This window comes from Engraulis encrasicolus, chromosome 17 (genome assembly GCF_034702125.1).
Source record: "Engraulis encrasicolus isolate BLACKSEA-1 chromosome 17, IST_EnEncr_1.0, whole genome shotgun sequence".
NCBI classification, from domain to species: Eukaryota; Metazoa; Chordata; class Actinopteri; order Clupeiformes; family Engraulidae; genus Engraulis; species Engraulis encrasicolus.
The window spans coordinates 13,343,826-13,363,825 of NC_085873.1; the positions used below are offsets into that span (position 1 = coordinate 13,343,826).

General features: G+C 44.4%; 1 protein-coding gene across 1 annotated transcript in view; it reads right to left on the reverse strand.

Annotated features, from left to right (window-relative positions):
* map2k6 (mitogen-activated protein kinase kinase 6) overlaps positions 1-20,000 on the reverse strand; it is a 48,500-nt gene that overhangs the window by 16,657 nt on the left and 11,843 nt on the right. Inside the window, exons 2-6 of the mRNA XM_063221778.1 lie at positions 11,273-11,336; positions 9,237-9,285; positions 3,910-4,023; positions 1,753-1,872; positions 1-19 (exon numbers count right to left, since the gene is read on the reverse strand). The exon at positions 1-19 is cut by the window's left edge and continues 98 nt beyond it. Of these exons, the coding sequence (XP_063077848.1) occupies positions 1-19; positions 1,753-1,872; positions 3,910-4,023; positions 9,237-9,285; positions 11,273-11,336 (366 nt within the window). The remainder of the gene's footprint in view (positions 20-1,752; positions 1,873-3,909; positions 4,024-9,236; positions 9,286-11,272; positions 11,337-20,000) is intronic.

The window sequence follows — 20,000 nt, forward strand, 5'->3', positions numbered from 1 at the left end:
TACAGATCCACACGTCGCCCTGGCAACCGAGCAGAGGCATGGGGGGTATTATGGGATGGGTTATGGGGGGTTGCACAGATGAGGACAGAATAGAAGGTTAAGCTGTAACCTTCAAACACATGCATGAACATACAGTACACACACACACGCACGCACGCACGCACGCACTGTCTTCATCATCGGCCACATGACTTTCTCCCTCCCTCCCTCCCTCACTCACTCACTCACTCACTCGCACACAAACTATTTGACAAACAGGAAGTGTGTGTTCTCCCCCGTGTGGCTGCGGTGGGATATCCTGTGGAATACAGGAGAGGCAACAAGCTTCCGGAAATCACATACACACACACACACACACACACACACACACACACACACACACACACACACACACACACACACACACACACACACACACACACACACACACACACACACACACACACACACACACACACACACACACACACACAGCTCTTCTCATCCTGCAACAAGCTTCCACAGAGGAGACGCACCGCTCTTCTCATCCTTCGTTTCCTCCAGCAAACTTACCTTACCTAACTAAACAGAGCTACCAATACTTGGCATTTCTGATTGTGCGTTTCTTTCACTTCACTAAACGTAACTAAACTGAACTACTAGCGCACAGCCTTTCTGATTGTATGTCTCATTCACAAAGCTAAATTAAACTGAACTGAGCGACTACTAGCACACAGCTCCTGTCATCCTGCGATTCCTTCACCAAACTAAACTAACGTAAACTGAGCTGCGCTACTGACAAAATCGTTTTTCTGATCACGCGTTTCCTCCACCAAACTAAACTAAACTGAACAGAGCGACTAGCGTTGCCTCTGTGCTGCTCACCTACATGCGAGACGTGCACTCTCTAGAAAGAAAGAAAAGACACCCTCAAACAGAGTGACTCAACTCGACTCAACAACAGCTTCTTCTCCTCCACAGTCAGACTGCTGTAAGCCATTTCATATGGACAGCAATGTATTTTACCAGATTAATGGACTACCTGGTCTGTGGCACAAAAATGACATTGTGTGGCAATATAAATGGCATGCTGTGCTTCGCAGTACATTTGCAAAATGTATTCACTGTGAGATGACAGACACTCCACTCTTCTCCTGTGTGGGTGAGCGAGGTCTTCCTCTCAGTCTCTACTGAGTGCTAGAGAATACAGATCACAGTCAGGAAACACTTGTACTCAAGAAAGCTTTGATTATACAGATCAAACACACCATGACTGAAACCTACAATAAGGGCAGAGGTATGACGTGATTCACAGGCCTTGTCGAGGAATGACTGTATTTTGTTTGGAGGCGTACGGTATGCAACGAGGGTAGAGAGATGAGACACGGATGGAGGAACACACAGAATATCGCACGTACATTTACACATGTTGCATTGTCTCTGCAGTGTGTGTGTGTGTGTGTGTATGTGTGTGCGCGCTACCTGTCTGAATAGCGCTCTGTAGAAGGAGACGGTGTGTGTTTGTATGTGTGTTACCTCTCTAAACACCGTACAAGGTGACGGTATAAAAGCAGCAGACCATCCTCAAGTAGGTGTGTGTGTGTGTGTGAGTGTGTGTATGAGTGTGTGTGTGTGTGTGTGTGTATATGTGTGTGTGTGTGTGTGTGTGTGTGCGCGCGCGCATGTGTGTGTGCGTGCGTGCGTGTGTGTGTGTGTGTGTGTGTGTGCGCGCACGCGCATGTGTGCGTGCGTGCGTGTGTGTGCGCGTGTTACCTCTCTGAACAGCGCTCCGTAGAAGGTGACTGTGTAAAAGCAGTCCACCGTCCGCATAGAAATGTCCAGGTCCATCAGAAGACGCTTCTGCTCCTGAGTGTTCACCGTCGCCCGGATACGCTGACAGAGACAAGAAACAGTCTTTAGTATGAAGGTAAAAAGTGGATGAAAAATTCTGTTTTCACAGGAAAGTAATCTGTACATATTCGGGATGTGTGTGTGTGTCTTTGGTTGCAGTTGAAGCAAAATTAATATTTGCAAATCCTAAAAATGAGTCCATTTGTACTTATAATGGATAGTGTGTTTGATATTTGTCCAAATACGAATCGAAAAGTTACGACATATAAAATTACTGTACATTCACAAATGTAAACGTTATGAATACGAATTACATTCACGAATTGAAAAACTATGAATACGAATGAATTTCTCAGATACAAGAAAGTGGTCAAAAATATGTCATTGGTATGTACAGTAACTACATCAACATTGAAACTTAGAAAAGGCCTTCAAAGCTTTGGTATTAGGTTGGATATTGTAATTACTGCACATTTGACATAGCAATATCTCTGTAATGGGGCACATTTGGGCTTTGTCACAAGATAAGGAAGGTGTAATGAAGACCATTTTCGATCTAAACTCAATTCTGACAAAATATATAGTTACTGCACTCTCCATTTCTAGGGCAGCATAGCTACAAATAATTCACGCACACATATTTCAGATCCAAAGACAACTATCCTGTCTCACCCCACAAACACAACATCACGAACAACAAATAAAATTATTTACACTGCTATCTTCCCTCTACCCAGCAACAACTCCATGTACCACCGCTGGATAAAATGGGCTATCGTATGAAGAAATCGCTTCATTTCACATGCACTGGAAATCAGGAGCCACAAAATGTGATGATGCAATGAAGGGCAAGTGTCTTTCCTTCGTCATTATACGGTCCCACTCCACTACCCCCCAACCCATCTGACTAGCAGATCAGGACCACTCAGAGCTGAAAATGGCACTTCAGCTGCAAGAGGCTACCCTTGATGCCGGCTAATTGCTTACTAATGCTTGAGTGCTACTAATTGAACTAATTGAAAAGAACTGATGTGACTCAAAGGTCAAAAGAAGTTTTTTAAGCTGTTCCCCACGTCATGTTCTCAGCAGTAGGTGCATTTGACATTAGGTGCATTCTTTTTTTAAAGGGACACTGTGCAGGAAATGGTCAAAAAAGGTACTGCAACTATGCTGCTCATTGACACTGTGTCGCCTATTGCCAAATTTTGCCAACTTTTCATGATAGTTTACTAAGTAATAAACTAATATTTTCTAGTATGGCCCAAGTACAGTCATTTTTGCAACTAAAAATGGCTATTTCTGGAAATTCAAAATGGCGGACCATGGAGAAGATCCCCCTTTCCATGTATGAAAAGTGCAATTTTTCCAGACATAATGAATACTTAGAATTTCATGGTGGTGGTAAGTATTCATGAAAAAGGTAACATTAGTGAATGGGTAACATGAATTCTGGAAATAAACAACAAAAAATCTCACATAGTGTCCCTTTAAGTATTTGTTGGGGCTTTTTGTCCTTTATCATTATAGGACAGTGTGAGAGTAGACAGGAAAAGACTGGGAGAGAGAGACGGGGCAGGGTCGGGAAATGACTCTAACTCGGACTCGAACCGGGGTCCCCGTGAGCAATGTACTGTAAGCCCAAATGTGTGGGGCTTAGTGCGCTGCACCACAGTGCCCCCCCCCGACATTAGTTGCATTCTATTTCACGCAACGTCTACATCCACATGCAGACAGCAATGCATTCTGAACTGGAAATGTTGCATGATGGTTAGAAATCTTGTCCGACGTTACAAAATCCAATCATGCTATGACGAAGGCACGACACGTGACATTGTGTCAATCTCTTGTGGGATCTAAGTGACTGCACACAAACCTTGCAACACCTGCAGTTGCTTATCCCTGCTGATGTTTGTTGCAAGGGTCTGCATACCAACTCTGCGCAAACGCACCCTTGAACTGGTTGGCCAAACGTTCACTGACATCTGAGCTAGTCTGTCTTCTGCGTCACCGGTAGACAGGAAGAAGAGGTGTGTTGTGGATATGGTAGTAGAGGTGCATTGTGGGCATCGTAGTTCTCACCTTGACGGCCATAATAAGTCCGCTGGGTACGTGCCTCATCTTGTCCACCACTCCATACGCCCCGCGACCCAGCTCCCCAATCTGCTCAAGGTCATCAGCCTTCACCTCAAAATTCTGGAGAATGGAGAGAGAGGAAGCGAGAGATGTAATACATACTTTAATATACTACTATACTAGAGATGGAGAGAAAGATTACATCTAGCAAAAAAATATAAATATCCAGGTCATCAGCCTTCAACTCAGTGTTCTGGAGAATGGTAGGATTTAGATAGAGGTAAAAGATGAGTGTAAATATAACAATAGCAAAGCAGCAGACAGGCAGATAAGAAATGATGGGAACATTGAACAATAGAAAAGAGGAAATATAGTGATCGGTTTGGATAAAAGCGTGTGAGAGAATTAATTTGAGTCTGAAATCTCCCTGAGAGGAAGGTGAAAGTGAGAAAACGGAAAGAGAAATTAAAGTGCAAAAGAGAGAGTAGGTGATGAAGAAAAAAAGAGTGATGATTGGGGGAAGAAAGACTGTTGAGTACAGAGCAATATAGAAGAAAATGAGGCCGATGGGGAGACAGAGACACAGAGAGAGAGAGTGAGGGGGAGAGAGAGAGAGAGACAGAGAGAGAGAGAGAGAGAGAGAGAGAGAGAGAGAGAGAGAGTGAGGGGGAGAGAGAGAGAGAGAGAGAGAGAGAGAGAGAGAGAGAGAGAGAGAGAGAGAGTTAACGTAGGTGCCAGACAGGACTAACTGACTCAGCACTGCTGCTATAGAGATCAGCTACAGCTCTGAGGAGGAGAGATAGATAGAGAGAGAGAGAGAGAGAGAGAGAGAGAGAGAGAGAGAGAGAGAGAGAGAGAGAGAGAGAGAGAGAGAGAGATAGAGATATCAAAAAGAAAACGAGAGAAGGAAAGAGTTAGAAGAGAGTAAGAGGCAGTGAAATAGGGAGAGAGAGTGATCGAGAGGGGTAAAGAAATAAGAAAGAGTGATGGGGAGGGGGGGAAGAGTGGTAAAGTGATAAAGGAGGGAAAGAGAGAAAGAGTGAAACAAGAATAAAGAGATAGAAGGAAAAAGAAAGGAGGGAAAATGTTACTGAGCAGAGCAGAGAAACTCCACGTGACATGATCTTCAGCAGCATCTCCGGCTGACAACATAACACCTCCACAGCACAAGAGACAGGAGCGGAGAGGATTGCAGAAGAGAAGAGATGAGAGAGAGACGAAGAGAGAGAGGAAGAGAGTGGAGAGGAGTGAAAAAGAGAGGAGAGAGGGAAAAAGAGAGGAGAGGAGAGATGAGAGGGGAAGAGATGAGAGGGGAAGAGATGAGAGGGGAGATGAGTGAGGAAGAGAGGAGAGAGGGAAGAGGAAAGAAGAGCAAAGGAAAGGAGAGGAGATGAGAGGAGAAGAGAGGAGAGGAGAGAGGGAATAGGAGAGGACAGGAGAAGAAAGGATAGAGGGGGAGAGAGGGAAGATGAGTGAGGAAGAGAGGAGAGAGGAGAGTAGAGGAGATGAGACGAGATTGGAGACGAGAGAGGAGGAGGGGAGACGAGTGAAGAAGAGAGAGAGGGGAGACGAGAGGGGAAGAGGAGAGGGGAGAGAGGAGAGACGAGTGGAGAAGAGACTAGTGATTAGCGTCTCCCTGCATCTGTCTAGCCACCTACATGTCTAACCTACCGTACATTTGACTCATTCAAACATTACGTGGTTCACTTTTTTGGATTGCATATTATATCTGCAATTATAATGCAGATATTTCCGAGTGAAACGCAAGTGCTGCCATGACAGGGTTCACATTTTTCCTGTTACGTACATACTCAATTACAATGCAGACATTTCCAATCATTGTCCATGTGGACGACATACAGGTACTAGTCCCCTGATAAAACCTGACCTCTGAACCCAAAAGCCAAGCCGGTCGGTCCACCCAGCACAGATTGATTGACAGAAGCCCTCGATAAGATTGGCGTGTGCCTTACATTACGCACAATTATCGACTGCACATGCTTTAGACGAACATGCACAAAACTGGCGGTATCATTCAGGGGACAGAGAGAGAGCGCATCATCGCAATGCGGAAATAGGAAACACAAATTGGAAAAACAAAACAAAAAGATGGACTCCCAGGACGAGGAGACGATACTGTTACAGCTCCTACATTTGCACGCTCCTTTATCAAAGTGCAACGGGGAAGTATGGTCACACAAATGTTTGCAAATCGTAGGCTTGCTACCAAAACCGCCTAAGTCCGATTTTGGGGTTTTTGGAAAACAGGGAAAAACTAAATTTCCAAGGGGGCGCCAAACACCAGTGGCAGTTCTAGGAAATCTGAGACCCTGGGCAAAGAGAAATTGTGATATAATTTTGGTCAAGAGGAGATTTTTGCAGAACTGTACTCCCCTACCACTTCTGCATCATCCTGTCATCCTGTCTGTGTCATTGGTACATTACAAACAGTACCCGTCTAAGGTGTTAATTTATTTTCTTAATTTCTTGATTTTCTTGAAGCTGCAAGTCAATCATGAAACGCCTACTAAGGAAAACAAAACACTTTAAAATGAATTATTTGATGCAGCACAACAAGAACAATGCACTGCACATTATTTTGATAGTTATACTATTCTTTTTATTTTTATTCCAAACTTTAATCCTGGGAATGGTGAATGATTGAAATATTTTTTGTAGACCTTGTAATAGTCTAGCATGCTGGTGAATCTCATATCTACCAACAGATTTTCACAGTTTTGTTTTACTTTCTACTACTTTCAGTCATGTTAGTTTTCAATGATAACATCATTTACATTCTCATCCAAAGTAAAGCACTCTGAGATTTTGTCATTGTGCCAGAGCAGTCGCCTCAATGGTAATACATTCATTGCTCATGCCAGGACAGATCCAGCTTGCAGTGTCACACAGAGAAAGCATTGCAGTGGCGTCCAATCTCCATGTTGAGGGTCCATCAGTCATGGAGGAGGATGAAGGGGTGGGGCACTTCTTTGGTCCTTGTACCTCCTCACGAACTGTCTCCTCCTTGTTTATCATCTTTGGTTAACTTCTACTCTTCTCTATGCTGATAGAACTGCCCCACCCCACCAACCTTGACCATGACAGAGGTAACCTGGCCATAGAACTGTGCCCCGCCCACTTTAACACCATGACCGTGGCATTCAGAACATGGTATAGAACCACTACTGGATTCATTACACATTCGTTTGACATACCACCGAGTGTAAAATAATGTAATGCACAAGTGACATCAATCCGAAAGTGTTTAATGTCTACATTATGAGACATTAGATAAATGTATGAATTAACAGATTGTCATAGGAAGTTACAGGCTGCAGCAGCCTTCTACAAACCTCTGACTACATCAAATAAAGCACCTGGTTAATAATTGCTCAATTTCTTTCGTATAGCTTAATTTTAAGGCTACAACCATTGTGTGATAATAAGAGTATCTCAGACACTGATGTCTAAGGATGAAGTTTTGACACATGGCCATTGTCTTTGAAGAGAGAGAGAGAGCCCCAGGATGAATAGATAGGGCCCAAATACCACCTGCCAAGGTCATAATAGGGCCCCTACCCCTGCCACCTGCAGGAGGGCCCTAGGCCTACAGGCAAATGCCCTCCTTGTCCTCCCTATAGCTACGTCCCTGGTCATTCATTTTCTCATAGGCAGTGTGTGACTTTATACATACAGATTTTTGACTCTGGTGACTGTTGTGATTGATCAATGACCCTGGCGGAAAGGCAGGGTGATGCAGCTGTGGCAGGGGAGTAAATTTAAGTAAAAATCTCATTTCGACCAAATTCGGACTTAGGCGGTTTTGGTAGCAAGCCGACGAAATATTAAGGACAAGCTCAATGAGACGCTCTCGAAAAGTTGCCGCTAGGGCTGCACGATTATGGAAAAAAAACCATAATCACAATTATTTTAGTCAAAATTGTAATCACAATTATGAATCACGATTATTATTTGTTTTGCAGATTTTTTTGAAAACTATAACAAGATGAAATAATACCAAGAATTAATTCTATACGGGATGAGCAAAATAAAATGAATTATGTACATTTTTTTGAATGAATTATGTAAAGGCAATAGCATGAAACTTAGGTGGACAGATTTCTGTCCAGAAACACCAGCCTGTCAGTGTGTTCTGGCTTCAAGGACGCTGTCAAAGGTAGGTCACTATTGCCACGATTAAATCACAATTGAAATCAGGACTTCGATTTCACGATTTTATAACGATTTTCGATTATTTTTGATTAATTGTGCAGCCCTAGTTGCCGCCAACGCCGTTTTCACACTTTCATTTGGAACTGTGCAGTTTTTCTTTCGATCGCACCCAGCGATTTTTAAGGTATCGCAAAAAACGCAGGCGTATGGATGTAGTATAACGCGCACCAAATTGACATGAATTACGCATGCTAACGCGCTCATGCACAAATCGTGCCCAGACACGTGTATCCTGCAGCAAGCTTATCGACGGCCTCTGTCATCATCATAAAATCGTACTCCAGCTACCAAAGAAGCTATGATTTGATACCAAACAATAACTAAATGACAAGAGGAAAGCAGAGAAAGAGACAGAGAGAGATAGCGAGAGAGAGAGAGTCTGGTTGACAAGTCAAAATTAAATATTTGTTAAGGCCAGGAGGCAGTAAATTGAATAGCACATTCCTGACTGACGGCAATCAGCAGCATCTAGTGCAAGCCGTAACGTAAAGCCAAGCGTCCATTACAACGTAAATTAGTGTCTCAATGGGGTCTCTAGATATTATTAGGCTGTGATGTTTTCCAAATTTTCAACAAAACACTGTTGGGTAGGGGGTGCTGGCATGCTTATGATGAGGTCAGGGGGGGCATTTCTTCAAAAAAGGTTGATAACCATTGCCATAAAGAGACAAGAGGGGACCGAATACATCCATCAGCAGCGTTCAGGGGCAATGGGATGTCACACATTCTTTAAAGAGGGGGCAGCCATGGCCTATTGGATAAGGAGATGGGCTTTAGATAAGAGGGTTACAGGTTTAGATCCCACCCTTCCACAGCACATGAGGGGGGAATAAAAGAGAAAGCGAGACAGATCGTCAAAGCCAATCAGCAGATCAATGGGAACACGCAAGCTTCTGCAAGGACAAAATGTACTGGACCTAAACCTGGAATACTCAAACTTTACTTTAAGTAAACGTGCAACAGTCAAACTTTACTCTAACTAAGCCTGAAACAAAATTCCTCTGTCTTTGGAATGCTTGATTTTTTGACACAATTAAAGACACCACTACACAGTCTGAAAAGAAATAATTACAAAATGAAAACCACTGTGAGAGACTTACCTTCTCACCGATGGTTACACAGGCTTTCGAGTCCAAATCTCTGGGAGGTCTGGAGGAGAGAGAGAGACAAAATGCAATTACTAAGCCTTACTCCTAAGGTTGAAGAATCACAATCAATTACTCTCATATAAAGTACAGCCAAAAGACAGTTTTCAGATGATCCTTATTAATGACTTATAATTCCTTGCCGGGGGGCATAAGGTGAAGAGCTCCATGAATCACAAGATGAATTTCTATCTGCCACCCCATAATATCATTAAAACCCATTGAGTAGAACAGACTTTTCCCCAGAACTTTTAGAGTTCGGGTCAAACATTCTAACAGAACTGTGTAAAAATGCTGCATAGTATTTGTGACATCCGGGAATTTTCGCTTGAATGTCAACGTTCCGCCATAGTGACGTGGGGGAAAACGCAGAGGAAGCGTCATTGAATAGATACAAAAATGTGATAATTATATTAGCAAAATTCTACTTGTCTTTTGCTGAAGAACATAGTGGCGAGGTAAAGCGCTCTTAAACTCCAATGTTTTGGCATTATTCCTACTTTAGTATATTTCCACATGACATTGTATGGTCGTGACCACTGCCATTTTAAAATGGGGGTGGACTGTCAGGTAGCACAGGTTCACATAGCAAACACAGTCATTGTGACATTATGACCACATGTGATGGTGTGATGTCATGTGAAAAGATACTGTCCATCTCCCCTCAGAGCAGCTGAGGAGCCCACTCGGCTGTCGTGTGTGAACGCTGCCTGCTACTGGCATTGCGGTGGCATCTCCAAGTGTAAACGAGGAGGGCATGTGTTGTCGTGGTTACAACAGGAAGTGGGAAGTGGGGAGAGACTGAGGGACAAAGTGGAGAGAGAGAGAGAGAGAGAGAGAGAGAGAGAGAGAGAGAGAGAGAGAGAGAGAGAGAGAGAGAGAGAGAGAGAGAGAGAGAGAGAGAGAGAGAGAGAGAGAATGAGGAATAACTGAGAGAGAGAGAGAGAGAGAGAGAGAGAGAGAGAGAGAGAGAGAGAGAGAGAGAGAGAGAGAGAGAGAGAGAGAGAGAGAGAGAGAGAGCGAGCAAGATAGTGCAAGCAATAGAAAGAGAGAATGAGAGGAGATGAGAAAAGAGATGTGAGTCAGCCTGGGAAAGAGAAACACCCAAGAGACAGAGAACGGAAGTGTGAATGAAAGAATGAAAGATAAATGGAGGGAGAAGGATGTGAACTATGAAGAACGGAGAGAGACAGCAGGACAGAGCGAAAAAGACAGCTTAGAAAAAAAATGATCGAAAGAAGAGATAGAACGAAGATTAAGAAGATGTGAGTCATCATGGGGAAAAAAGGAAAGCTATGGTTAGGGAAAGGAAATAAGAGTGAGTGAGTGAAAGAGACATAGAGGGAGAAGGATGGGAGGTTTTCTAATGGAGAAACGAGAGAGAGAGCAGAAGAGAGTGAAAAGATAGATTAGTTGGATAGAGAGAGCGAGATAGAAGGAAGACCAAGACGATGTAAGGAAAGCTATGGAGAGAGAAATGAAGTGCGAGTGAGAGACAGAGAATTAGAGGACGAAGAGGAGGAAACGAGAGCAAACTAAAGCAAGACCTGTAAAATGACAGGAGACAGCGAGCAGAGAGCGTGAAAAGCGAAAAGGACGAGCAAGAGGCGGCATATATTTCCATTTACTTTAAATAAAGAAATGTCCTGAGAAAACCAAACACAGAGGATGGAAAGTGCAACAGATAGATGGGAGGGAGAGAGAGAGAAATATGAAGAGAGAAAGTAACAGATAGACAGACAGAGCAGATAGAAAGATACAGATATAGTATAGCAAAATACACTAGATAGATAGATAGATAGATAGATAGATAGATAGATAGATAGATAGATAGATAGATAGATAGATAGATAGATAGATAGATAGATAGATAAACACAAGAAAAAAAGAAAGGGGGGAAGAGAAAAAGTGAGCGAGGGAGGCAGCTGAGGGGAAGATAAGGGAGCGAAAGAAAGAGACATGACGGATAATGAGAAGATATGAAGTCTTACGCGGCAGCAGGGGCAGGCTGTTCAAACACCTCCTTGGAGAGCCTCAACGCCGGCTTCTTCTTACCTGCGGACGACAGAAACACAACGAGGAGAGAGTTAAACACCAGAGGACACCAATGAGGACGGAGTTAAACACCAGAGGAAGAATGAGGACGGAGTTTAACACCAGATACATAATCAGGAGGGAGTCCAACAACAAGGGGTGTAATTCCAAGAACATGGTTTAGTAGTAATGCAGGTTAAATTAACCTTGAGGCAGAGGTAAATCATCTAATACAAGGGTCTGGAGTTCTTATTTTCTGAACTTAAATGACACCTGTGGGTTATCTATTAGCAGATTTACCACTTCATGCAGCGGTTGTTGGAATACTCTCCAGAAGAAGAACGAGAAGGGAATTGAACGCAAGATTAAGAAAAATGATAACGAGGGAGTGAAATATAGAGCAGCTGTACACAGGAGCATCGTACAGGGGGGTAAAGTGTGACTGAGTATATAAGGGGCTCACACAGTCTGATTTATGTAGCTATATGGCTGGGGGGGGGGGGGGGGGGGGGGGGGGGAGGGTCCGTTTGAGCTGACTATTCATAGGGCCCACAATTTTCTGATGCGTCGCTGACTGTGCAGGTACACCAGACAGGACCGGACAAGTCCACGACAGAACAGAAGCTTCTCCGACTCCTTCCAAATAAAACAACAAGCCTTTGAAAAGCTGCAGCAGCAAAAAAAAGGAGCAGCCCAAGAAATCTCCGGAAATTGTTTAACAGCATTTTTTGTAACAAAAAAAAACCCACTCATAGATGCTACAAAGACATTCACAGATAGTATGTAGGTGAGGGATCTGGCAAGACCTGTCTCACAGAGGGAGGGACGGAGGGGACAGAGGAGAGACGCGTGGCTGGACTTACGGCTAGAAAGCGTTTCGGGCTCCAGTTCCCTTCAAGGAGAGGTGGGCGCACGGCCCCGAGGAGAGAGCAGGTCAAGTGAGGGACAGGCAACTCCACTCCGCACCAAGTGCACACACTGTTCGACAGACTCTGATCACTGATACTCCTGACACAGTCGCTATCCCATTCTCTCTGTCTCTGTGTGTCTACCTTCCTCTGCGTCTATGCCCATCAGTCTCTCTCTCTCTCTCTCTCTCTCTCTCTCTCTCTCTCTCTCTCTCTCTCTCTCTCTCTCTCTCTCTCTCTCTCTCTCTCTCTCTCTCTCTCTCTCTCTCTCTTCTGTGTGCCTGTCTCTACCTCTCTGTGTCTACGCCTGTCTGTCTGTCTCTCTCTCTTTTAGTCTCGGTCAAAACATACACCTGGCCACACCTTGACAGTTGCGCATCATCAACGCACAACCACTCCCACCCCCAACCCCACACACGGTTGCCGTGGTAATGGGAGAGATGGTTTCCGTGTCTCTGAGCGATGAGTCGTCAGGCTATGAAGGCACGAGTAGGGAATGAGGGGAAAGGTCAAGTGGAGTAGAATTACAAAAAAAAACCACGAAAGAAAATAAAACGGAACTAAAAGGGAAATGATAAAAATGGCGGTAAGCTTGTGATCACACCTGGGGTTGCAAGCACTTGCCTTCACGCACAAGTGCACTCTTGAAGAGAGCGCGACACAGATGAGTAACCGGAGATATCCACAACAAACATGTCGACATGAGAATGTGCATATTTTTGTCGGTGTGCATGAGCATATGACTGTTTGCATGCATGATGCATGTAGCACTGATTAGTCAGAGACGGAATGACACTAAGCTAAAAAAAGAAACAAGAAACGGGGAGCGCGTGTGAGGAAAAGACAAAAAGATAGGATGATGGGACATACTGCAAAAAGGGAGGGAAAGTTGTTAAAAGTAAGTGTGTGTGTGTGTGTGTGTGTGTGTGTGTGTGTGTGTGTGTGTGTGTGTGTGTGTGTGTGTGTGTGTGTGTGTGTGTGTGTGTGTGTGTGTGTGTGTGTGTGTGTGTGTGTGTGTGTGCGTGCGCACGCCTGTGCAGTGGGGGTTGCAGAATGTCTGCTTCTGACTGCATGCATGTGTGGCCACACCCAGTGGTTTACACTGTGCCGAGTCATCAGTTTCACTCCCCACCAGCCCCACTCCCCACCCAGGCATGTAAGCCAATGACTGTGCTACTCTACCATGGCCATTTTGCCTACTATGCAGGGGCCATGCTATAGGGAGGGCGAGCACGGCACTCTTGTATTGGTGGTGGGGGCTCTATTATGATCTTAGCAGAATGTATGAGGGGCCCCATCAACGTTTTGCCCTGGGGACTGTGTGTAATTGGTCCGCCACTGCCTACTATGATATCCTCCTGCCTAAACCCAACAATTACCCACCTCGGCTAGCCTGGACCCATGGATGGATCACTGCACTGGTCTACCGGGCCCAGGCCCCCAAGAGTCAAGGGGGCCCTGAAGCCCAAGCCTCTATATTTCCATTTTCATATTGCATTAAAATCACACTTTTAAACAACTGTATTTTCACATTTTCTCAGGGGACAAACCCCTGAACCCCCAACTATTTTCTACTAAAAGGAAGATGGTGCACTCTGTTCTTCAGGTTTCCATCCATTTTCCACCTAGTTTGTCCAAAGAGTAGACCTAAGGTAGACCTTGGCATCCGTCAAGCCTCGCCTAAAGTTCTGGGTCTCTTCTACAAGTCCCATTCCCAAGGAAAATCAGTCAAAAATGTCATTTGTGTAATAATTAACCACGTCTCTAGAGTACCCTCACTTAAGGCTAAAACACTGCTCCAGGAACTGAAACTCTGTATTACCCTGTAGGCTACCTAAATAACAGTTAGTTGCTTGTCGGCGGGCTCGTCTATCCGCATGGCTCAAACACATGGAACTTTAACACTGCACACGTTCCAAAAAAAAAAAAGAATTTCCATACAAGGCGGTGCACAACCCCTTGATTATGCCATGCTATGCCCGTCAGGTGTCAGACTTCAACTGGGATTTTTTTTCTCTCTCTGTTTTCTTTAGAGAGTGGGAAAATTTGAGGCTCGGGACTCGACTCCCAGACAATAAGCGCAGTGACACAGGTGACAATGGCGGCTGGAAAGATGACACGCAGGCTGAAGAGCCCTGTGAAAGAGGCCAAACAGCTGATGGCTTATCGGAGAGGGAAACACCCCTTGTTGCAGGGTTGCCAGATGTGACAAATGATTTCCATCTGAAAAAAAGCTCAAAACTCGCTTGGAGTTACACTTGGAACAGTGTGGGGTTTGTTTCCTTGCTCAAGGGCACCTCAACCATAAGCGATGGTACTATAAAAGAACCCACATTACACTGCATTGCAAATAATTAAGCAAATGACATCTTTCACTGATTTTCAATATAAAAGTCAACATAAACGACAGTCATTATTTTTCAAGTCATCAACCATTAAAGTACAAATCGAATATTTTTGAAGGAACCTTCCAATGATTTTTTAATGGCCTGTTCATAATAACTATACTTTTATAATTATTAATCATGATTATAATAATAATAATGCTGTGTAGGTTAAGGCACATGCTAAATCTAACCAGGATAGTGAGTGAATTGGATCTCCATTTTGCACGTTTATGTTTCTGTGAGCCAGAAATGCTGGCAAACACCCATGCAAGAGGGCAGCCCCATACGGCTCCGCAAGAAAGCAGTGTGGCAGAACGTACCATGCTCAGGGTACCTCAGTGATGGAGGAGGATGTGGGAGAACATTGCTTATTTACTCCACGTACCAACCAGGTGGGTCGGGAGTCGAACCGGCAACCTTTGGGCTGCGAGTCTGAAGCCCTAACAGCATGCCCATGACGGTCTCTTGCACTTGTGTCGTGCAAAACATAAAAACTGGTGCATAAGACCAATTGAAGAGTTTTGTTGCAAAATGACACATTATTTGACTTTATTATTGGAAATGACTGTTCAGATGTCCTGTCATTTATGTGTGAATTCTTGCAATTCAAGTATTTTGATAACATACTTTTTAAACCTATATGAAATGCATTTTGCAATGCAATGCCATGCCCAATACAAAAATGCGTTTATCTACTTTATTTTTTAATTCCAACATGATGTTGACAGGCTGATATTGAGGTCAAGGGGGGCGTTGGGAGGCTTGTGATGAGGTCCAGGGAGTGTTTATTCAAAAAGGTTGAGAAAAACCAACCACGGGGGGGGATTCGGATTCATGATGAAATGCAGAGACGGGCTCTGCTCTCCCTTGAGATGCGCCCGACTAGTTACCAGCACACACACCCACGTCACACACACACAAGCGCAGAGCGTCTGTTGCCCGAGTGTGTGTGTGTGTACAGTGTGTGTATTTCAGTTTGACAGTGAGTGCAAATGTACTGTGTGTGTGTGTGTGAGAGAGAGAGAGAGAGAGAGAGAGAGAGAGAGAGAGAGAGAGAGAGAGAGAGAGAGAGGAGGGAGAGAAGGACACAGGCCAGTGTGCGTGTCTCCATTTGTACGATGCTCTCTTATGTATGCTTCCATTTGTTTGTCTATTTGGGGGCTTTTATATAGACAGTATATTTGTGTGTGTGTGTGTGTGTGTGTGTGTGTGTGTGTGTGTGTGTGTGTGTGTGTGTGTGTGTGTGTGTGCATTTGGATGTCTATAGTACTGTATGAGCGATGCATATGTAGTTGAGTGCGATGTCTACCAAGCAATTTACAAAGCCCACGTGTCCCATTGCACCACAAAAATGTAGTGTGTGTGTGTGTGTGTGTGCTTCTGTGCGTGCATGTGCTGGGGAATGATCAGAGTGTATGGTGTGTGCATGTGCGTCAGCCAGCTGGCGTGGTCGCAGCCCATAGCTCCTGATCAGGTAGCTGGAGTTCTACTGTGTGTGTGTGTGTGTGTGTGTGTGTGTGTGTGTGTGTGTGTGTGTGTGTGTGTGTGTGTGTGTGTGTGTGTCCTCGGCTCAACAGACCAACCGCCCAGACCAGACAAGCCCAGGCACGCTCCACATTGCAATACAGCTGTGGGCTAAACGCTTACTCACGTACACACACACACACACACACACAGACACACACGCACACGCACAGTCTCTCATCTCTTTGGTGGAGTACAACTCAACTGACACAGCTAAAAACACACCCACACACACCCTGTATGTACTATACATATTTGCAGTCAAAACACAAACATATGCAGAGTGCAGACAAATCACCAAATCACATCACAGAGTACCGGTACACACACACCACTAACCAGCAGCACCCTAAACACAGCACACACACACACACACACACACACACACACACTAGGCTTGGGCGATGTCCCCCTAATTGACAGCTGACGATGTTTACAGTGAGACGATGCGATGGACGATGACATCGTCTTGGGGGGGGGGGATAATAAAGCAAAAAAAATTGATATATTTTGTATTTATTTTTATTATTCATCTTCAGCTAAGTTATTATTTAATTCTATTTAATTTAAGAGTAAGTGAAATATATTAATATTATTATTACATTCTGGGGGATTTTTTTTAAACCTCCTCAGCGTTCTTGCTCAGCTGCTTTGTGAGATCCCCCGCTGACCCCTCCCCCTCGCCCTTCTCGTCTCTCCTCCCGTGTCACCTGCAAGCCCAGTGCTTGCTACTTTACCATCAGTTCATTGCGTGGCGTTTTTGGGAGACTTGTCAATAAATTTGTTACATCTGTGAGTTATTTATATGTGTAACTATTTTAAGACGACATATGCGCTGCGTTTTTGCGCAAGCTAGTAGGCTATAACTTTAGCCCCTCTCGCTCACCAGAAAACTAAATGGGAAAGAGATGAGAACCCATGCGTGATTGCGTGCCCTCTCGAGAGGCTTTGCAATGGATTTTAGCCCCGACTTTGTCAATTCCTAGCACTAGAATACGGAATGTTTTGTTTTAGGTCATATCGAGACTTTTCTTTCCCTCATCAATGGAGTTGATCAATGGATAGTTCTACAAGTAGTTCTGGCGGTGAAGCCATGAAGACGAGTGGGCGGACATGGAACCGCTTGCTCACCTTATTGACAGTGGGCTTATCAGAAGTGTACACTCTTGAGTGGATGCTTCACAATACATCTCCACCGCGAATAGCGATTAATCATTTTGAGGTGAACCGTTAAACATGAAATGTTAAACTGTCGCTCATGTTACTCCGGAGGAGCCAGCTAGGTAATGCGTAAAGAGTCCCCTTTGTAGTCAACAACTTAGGCCTAGGTCACAGAAATAAATGAACGATATCACTTAGGCCTACTTACATACATCTGCAGCAAACAATAGTTGGCCTTAGTTCACAAGTTTTTTTTTTAATTCCATTGTGTTTTTTTCGTAGTTATATAATTCACTCCGCTTGGGGCTTGTGTTCACAACTTGTCTTGAAAACCGCTGCTGCTACTACGGATTTTACGGTAATGTGATCTCAAGTACCGTAATGATTACTATAGCAGCGGCTTCAAAAATACACAAGTACAAGATTCCTTGGCATCACGATGTTTGCCGTCCATCGTGATGCCAGCTGTCCATCGCCGATGGACGATGATATCGTCTATCGGCACAACCCTAACACACACAATCCAGCAGCACTCTAAACACAACTCCAACTGTATGCCACCTTCTTTATTGTTGTAACGCACTGCACTCACAGCAGCAGCTTGTGTAGGAGCCAAACTCATGCCAACTGGTATCTCACTCAGTAGCCTGCACCGACACAAGCCAGCAACACGCGCACAAACACACACACACACACACACACACACACACACACACACACACACACACACACACACACACACACACACACACACACACACACACACACACACACACACGTCTTCATCTTACACTGTAAAACACAGGACACATGCACAAGGACACATACACGCACACCTTCTTGGACTGTGAAACACCAGACACACACACAGACACATCTATGACATGTACTTAGGCACACTCCGTGTCACATACACCTATATGCAGTATTCCATTTCCCGATGTAAACAACTCATGCTCTGCATGTGAAGCTATGCATGACAGCACCAGCTGTTGGTGCTAAACCAAGTTTCCAAAATACACACACACGCATGCCAAACACACACACACACACGCACAGACAGACACAAGCAAATGTACGTAAATCTATATTGTAAATAACACGAACACACACAGATACGCAAACACACACACGAGAGAGAGAGAGAGAGAGAGAGAGAGAGAGAGAGAGAGAGAGAGAGAGAGAGAGAGAGAGAGAGAGAGAGAGACAGAGACAGAGCGTGCTAGCTAAATGGATTACATAACTGAAGTGCAGGGCAGGAAAACAGGCCTACATGTTGCATTGTTTGATCTTCTCAGGAACAGAACATGGGACTGTGGAGACCGACATCATGTACTGTAAATCAATCAACTATTTTTAATAGTTTTTTTAATTTAAATCATTTAACACTTTTTTTAAAGATTATGAATTATTGTATCTCAATTAGAAAAAAGTAGTTATCAGAGATGGCAACCCATCCCCCTGCCCACCGCACATGATGCTGTGTGTTTGGCACAACCTGCAGGCGATCCAAAACACTGCAGGTGGACACATATAGAGACAAAAAAGACAGACAGACAGGAATCATTATACACGCGATGGGAGTTATATGTGCAATTCTATGTTCAGCGGCGCCCTATGATTACATAAGCTCAGTCATGAGAGTAATGTATACACTTGAAAACACTTGCAGCCAAGTGGTGCCCCTCACCCTAAGCCAGTGTTTCCCAAACGTTTGCTGCTGGGACCCCTTTTTGTACCTAAGAATATTTTTGTGACGCAATCCCTCCATATTCGAAATGTCAAAAGTGATTTTTACGTACTACATTCTAATTTGATATTTAAAGGAAGTATTGGCCTTATACATAACTAACTTACATATGGAGTTAACTATTAACCTGTGTTTTCCATCTTTATTTTTTTTTGTAAGTCCATTCTGTCTGCAGCACACTTGCAGGATCTCCATGACCCACCTAGGAGTCCCGACCCCCAGTTTGGGAACCACTGCCCTAACCTGCCGCGAGGGAGAGGAGACAGGTGCCGTGTCTCAGATGCCGCACTTATGGCAGTGCACTGACAGTCAGTGCATAGTGATCACAGTGCACTGGGGGTCTTAAGTGCATAGTGTTGTGAAAAAGTCGGCGCACTATGCACTGTGCCCTGACTGGAAGTGACGGTTGAGCTAGCATTAGCTCACCAAAATATCGGTTGGCTACTGTTTACATTGCACAGTGTGTCGTGCTTGTATTTACATTTTCTTCATCCCAACTGGAAGCTATTTGGTGTACAATACTTGGCTTGGCATGAAAAGGTTGGTGTCTCAGTAACATTACTTACAGAAATACAGGAGACTGTTGACCAAACTCTTCTACTGAACTGAACGTCACGTTTCTTCCGTTTTATTGTCAAAATGGCGCCCGTTTAGTGCGTGAAGTGTCCATCGTTCAAGCACTGCGTTTTCCGCCATTGTTAGGGCATCATCCGGGCGCTTTTCAGTGCACTGAACTAACAAAGTTTTACTTTGAAAGCGCCCTATGCACTGGAATATAGTGCCCGAAATGCACAAGTGCGCCATCTGAGACACAAGAGATGCAGATGGGAGTGGGGACTGGAGAGGGGAGGAAACACAAGAATGTCATAAGCGAGGGGCCACACCGTCTTCCCTGAAGGGGGCATGCCGTCCTGTCATTCCTGAAGAGGGTGGAGTAGGGGTGGGGAGGTGAAGA